A 6,159-nucleotide genomic window follows, 5' to 3' on the forward strand; every position below is an offset into this window, starting at 1 on the left:
CAAATCCATAAATAAGTAACATACTTTACAGTCACTTGCAAACCAAAAGGCTAGAGTTCAGCTCGTTGTTGATTTAAGTAAATAAGTATGTATGTAAATAAGTGACATGTGACATACCTTTGGTTCTTTGCCAACAGATGAGGTAATGTTTGAGGAATTGGTGTCTGTTGGGGATACCTCATTTTTTGAGTCCTGACTTTCTGAATCGGCTTCAACTCCTGAATGTGACAGCGACACATTGTCAACTTCAAGATATTTGGGCTCAGCTCCATCTACACACTGAGTATCAGAATCTCCACTGGAACGCTCACTGTCTTTTGTTTTCCTCTTTTTCTTCTTACTCTTCTTTCTTAAAGCTGGATCTTGGCTGAAACAAATGGTGGATGGATGTGAGTCTTCTCGGTGGAAGCGAGGTGTAGGAGATCAGAAGACAATCTCCCCCAGAAATCTTTTGACTTAAAATAAGCAATTCTAGACAACATAATGATAACATAATATCAGAATCAGATCAAGCTTTCTTTTAATGTGATTCATATTGATTTAAACCTGCATCATCATGCTTTTAAAATGTAAACTTTAAATCTGTATAGTAAAAGGCTCAGAAATTGCAATACCAAGGCCTGTTACGATTCGAAACACCCCAAAGAAGTGATCAAGAGACCCCAACCATGGTACTTGTTTTGATGTTAGTGTTGGTATAGGTTGTTGTAGTGATAATGCTCTAGTGGTCGTGGTGATAATGATGTGGTGGTAGTGGTTGTGGCAGTGTCAATGCTGTGATGGTGGTTGTAGCAGTGGTGACTACTACTACTACTACTACTACTACTACTTTGGTTCAAATATGGGAAATACCCACCTATGTGATATACAAGTTGAATACCCTAAAATAGTTTTAGTGCACTTTTAAAAACCTAGAGCGTTCTTACAGCTCTCCATTTAATATTAATAATTTTAAAAATTAGACTCATATAAAATATTAAAGAAAAAAATATCATAAATGTAACATAAAGGGAAATAACCTGTTTATGGTTATTGGCAATACAGTCCTTGATTGAAGGCTTCATTGTCAAAGATGTTGGTTCTATTTTATTTTCACTTGACAAGTTCAATTTAACAAAAAGTAGAAGCTTAAATGAGATCTGAGACCATTTGAAGTATGAAATAAGCTTATATGCATAATTCAATGCAAATCTTCAAAAATGAGGTGAAAGGGTTTAGTGAAAACCAGCGTTTAATAACCAAATGAAAAGATAAATAATATAGTAGTACAAAATGTGACGCATCAGCCTGGGATTAGAAAAAAAATAATAAAAAAAGAATTGTGAGGCATCAGCTGATTTGTCAGCTGTAAACAGATCAAATGTATGACAGAAAAGTGACACATGTGTTTAATTGTCACCTTTGAAAGAAAATTAAATAGTTTATATCGGTCGGTATTTCCTAGTATTAAAAGTTAATGTTCCGGTGGTCCAATAATGATAAAGCCGACAGAAGAGTCAAAATGCCGGAAGGTAATTATTACATTTTCTAAAAAAACCGGAGTTTCCAGCATATGCCGGCAAACTTTCACCCATGACTTAAATATAGAACAATGATTAGTGATGGGGGACAGCAACACCATCAAGCAGCTAAACAATTCGGGACCGTATGACGGGATGACAATTGAGAAGAGGGAGTGTGTAAATCATGTAGCGAAGAGACTAGGAACACAGCATTACGGAAGACTGTGGACAACAAGAAGAAGGTAATGGTAATATTAGGAGTGAATGGAAAAGGAAAATTGACACAGGGAAAGATCGCCAAAATGTCATTTTCTTAGGGGGTGGGACAGCAGTGACCCTCGGCTTTTATATGAGCCGCGTCAGCTCGGGACGAGGCAGAGCGGAAGTAGGAATGACCATCACCATGGTCACTGTTGCCGTACGATTGTTTAATGCTCGAGATCCCTACAGATGTTTACTTTTTTTACAGTGAGGTCTCAAAAGTGGCATATTTTGCATTGCGCGCAAGAGTGTACTTTATTACTTTATTTCACGATTTCAAAACGCCATAACTTTTTTATTTTTTAAGATTTTAAAATAATTTTTTTCTGTTTTGTGCATCTATCAATCCAAAGTTTGAGATAAACATTCCTAGATAACTGCATAAAGCAATTTCGATTTTGGTTTGGAATACCCATTATGACTATGAACTACTACCATGACTATGTCTAGGCCTATGCTATGACTATGATGAATGATTATGATTTATGATGATGATGAGTTATCATTATTATCGCTGTGATTATCCCCAGACACCTGTCTGGGGATAATGAAAATTCGTTATCCAGAATATGGAATGTTTCCGTATGCACATAGAAATAAGGAAGTTAATAAAATATCTATAAAGACACAAACTTAACCAACATTAAATCAGTTGTTACTACATATACACAATATGCGTCGACTTCGAAGTGGGTGTCATGGCCGAATGGTTGTCGTCTGGTGTCTGGGGATAATGAAAGCCCAGCTTTTTCGTTATCCCCAGACGAGCCACAGTCTTCCGAGCGCTCACTTTTGCCAACCACATAACCGAAAACCCCATTGACAGATACGCCACAAACAATTCGAACTGCTTCAAAATCCCACAGACAAGAACACAAAACTACAGAAATTCTTTCTTCATTATTAGAACTATCTCGGAGTGGAATGGGCTGGATGAACTGGTCATCATGGCACCACACCTAAACGATTTCAAGGCCCGACTGACATGGGCCGGCACCCAATGAGGACGCCGCTGAAATACAACCAGACCATTGGTTTCTTCAGCGCCAACCATACAGATTCCGATACAGTACAGATAGACAGACAGACCATTACTATTATAGTAGGCACTTAAATGAATGGCTAAATCTATGTCACAGTTCTCCCATTCACCTGTGTGACCGCTAGTTATCGTTTGTGAGCTGCAGGCTAAAATCATGGCTTGGTTAAATTGAGATATCTCTGGTATTTATTTACAGAATTGGATAAATTAAATACTAAAATAAAGGGCATTGAACGCCCTATCATTTGGTACAATTACCATTTCCCTCCTTAAATTCATTTAGAAGATATTGTAATGGAAAGATAGCTTAATTGCAGTGGGCAAGAAAATCAAGCCGTTTATCATCATTCATGAAAAAATCGCCTTAAAACATAAATAATCATAAAATTCAATCATTTTCCTTTCCAATGATACCATATTCAACTTTCAAAACTGCTTCCAGGATACCCTTTGAGCATTCCTAGGTAGTCGCATCGCCCGTGGCTGAGCCGCTGATCGAGCCCCGATATCGATGTTACGGCTCTGGAGTGAAAATTGTGTTAACCGGTGAACATAGTTTTACTTCCATTGCCGTGGAATCGCTTCCTGTGCACTAATTTCGTCACTTCCGGTCTCATTTTAAAGAGGAGAAGCCAGCGCATCAGGCGGCGTTTTCAGATTTTTAATCCGTTCATTCTTTGTTCAGATGCCAGCTGTTTGAAAATTTGGTAAGTTTTAACTTCATTTTAAATACATTTTTCATTATATTACCTATTTTTAATTAATGTTATATTATTCGCCAACCATTTTTCTCTATTTGTGTGAATTTTGGTGGTGATTGATGCTGGTGAAAGCGTCTTTTAGTGACTTTAAATACGATGCGTGTTCATGAAGTTGGCGACGGCCAACCAAGATTGCCTCTCGATGTATCCCCGAGTCTCCTGTGTACAGTGCAGTCTGTAAACTATCGACTGCTTTTGCTTTTGTGACTTGTATAAATAATTTCAAGCTGAATAATTGCTGTAAAAAGACTGAAAATAGTCCCATCCATAATTTTAGTTTTATTTTATGAATGAATGTTGAAACTGAAATGACTTTTTAACTGGGATGATACCGGACAACTAAAAATTATGTTCCACTGATATTATTTTTTATCTTTTATTTTTGTTTGTTCTGCAGGTTAAGTGTGTTGGTTTAATTTAATGTGGTTAATTTCAATACAAATAATACAGAATAGCATGATAGAGTCAATTCAAGTGAAAGTATATTTCATTCATTACTTTACTCTTTACCACAACAAAAATTATTATATAACTTTTAATTTTGTTGATTTAATCATAATCGAAGTACTTTTTTTGTTTTCAGAGTCAGACGTTCATTATGACACCACATTTTCATGTTTCATTTCCTGCCTTGTATTTTTAAATATGAAATTGAAATAACAATATGAATTTGATTGTCTGCCACCTCCAACTCCCGTCGTCTGCCGCCTCGAACTCCAGTCGTCTGTCTTGTATTTTGAAATATGAGATTGAAATAACAACATGAATTTGATTGTCTGCCACCTCCAACTCCAGTCGTCTGCCTCCTCCAGCTCCAATAATCTGCCTTGTATTTTTAAATATGAAATTGAAATAACAACATGAATTTGATTGTCTGCCACCTCCAACTCCAGTCGTCTGCCGCCTCTAACTCCAGTCGTCTGTCTTGTATTTTTAAATATGAGATTGAAATAACAACATGAATTTGATTGTCTGCCTCCTCCAGCTCCAATAATCTGCCTTGTATTTTTAAATATGAAATTGAAATAACAACATGAATTTGATTGTCTGCCACCTCCAACTCCAGTCGTCTGCCGCCTCTAACTCCAGTCGTCTGTCTTGTATTTTTAAATATGAGATTGAAATAACAACATGAATTTGATTGTCTGCCACCTCCAACTCCAGTCGTCTGCCGTCTCGAACTCCAGTCGTCTGTCTTGTATTTCTAAATATGAGATTGAAATAACAACATGAATTTGATTGTCTGCCACCTCCAGCTCCTATAATCTGCTTTGTATTTTTGAATATATGAAATTGTAATAACAACATGAATTTGATTGTCTGCCACCTCCAACTCCCGTCATCTGCCGCCTCCAGCTCCAATAATCTGCCTTGTATTTTTAAATATGAGATTGAAATAACAACATGAAATTGATTGTCTGCCACCTCCAACTCCCGTCATCTGCCTCCTCCAGCTCCAATAATCTGCCTTGTATTTTTAAATATGAAATTGAAATAACAACATGAATTTGATTGTCTGCCACCTCCAACTCCAGTCGTCTGCCGCCTCTAACTCCAGTCGTCTGTCTTGTATTTTTAAATATGAGATTGAAATAACAACATGAATTTGATTGTCTGCCTCCTCCAGCTCCAATATTCTGCCTTGTATTTTTAAATATGAAATTGAAATAACAACATGAATTTGATTGTCTGCCGCCTCGAACTCCAGTCGTCTGCCGCCTCGAACTCCAGTCGTCTGTCTTGTATTTTGAAATATGAGATTGAAATAACAACATGAATTTGATTGTCTGCCACCTCCAACTCCAGTCGTCTGCCGCCTCTAAATCCAGTCGTCTGTCTTGTATTTTTAAATATGAGATTGAAATAACAACATGAATTTGATTGTCTGCCACCTCCAACTCCCGTCGTCTGCCTCCTCCAGCTCCAATAATCTGCCTTGTATTTTTAAATATGAAATTGAAATAACAACATGAATTTGATCATCTGCCGCCTCCAGCTCCAATAATCTATCTTGTATTTTTAAATGTGAAATTGAAGTAAAAACATGAATTCGATCGTCAGTCTCCCCCAACTACTTCTGTATCATTGCTTGGACTTCGATGTATTTATTCAGTATCATTACCTGGATATTGCCTGTGTCTACATTCCATGCAGCCAACAACCCATAGTGCCTAGATTTTGTTGTCTTCTGTCTTTTGCCACATCTCAGCCATCTTATGGATTTAAGCGAGTCAGTACGTGAGTACCCTTTAATTATCTGTTCTCTTAGTGATGTTGAATGCAAAGCAATTATCAAATTTTCTAAAGTTCATTTCAATTTTAATGTAGTTTAATAGTTAGTCATATGATACATCTATTCGAGATGTTCAGTTTGATATATGACATGCCTATGTTGCAGAAAGTTTGCAAAGTGTCGGTATTTATCGGCTTATTGTTTGTTATTATGTAATATGTTACGTAATATTCAAATTTGCATTTTCAGGTTAAGTTTTCTCTACCACTCTTATGTAGTTCTTGTTTTTAATTTTGCATTTTTATCACTGACCATGTTTGCATATATAAAGCGGCAAGCTTGTTTCTCCCGAGTACTGTT

General features: G+C 36.7%; 1 protein-coding gene across 1 annotated transcript in view; it reads right to left on the reverse strand.

The window, feature by feature from the left end:
- LOC144966376 (glycylpeptide N-tetradecanoyltransferase 2-like) overlaps nt 1–6,159 on the reverse strand; it is a 38,818-nt gene that overhangs the window by 20,366 nt on the left and 12,293 nt on the right. Inside the window, exon 2 of the mRNA XM_078902765.1 lies at nt 118–367. Within this exon, the coding sequence (XP_078758891.1) occupies nt 118–367 (250 nt within the window). The remainder of the gene's footprint in view (nt 1–117; nt 368–6,159) is intronic.

This window comes from Berghia stephanieae, chromosome 2 (genome assembly GCF_034508935.2).
Source record: "Berghia stephanieae isolate SIO BIC M18660-M18661 chromosome 2, UCSD_Bste_1.3, whole genome shotgun sequence".
Taxonomy (NCBI): Eukaryota; Metazoa; Mollusca; class Gastropoda; order Nudibranchia; family Aeolidiidae; genus Berghia; species Berghia stephanieae.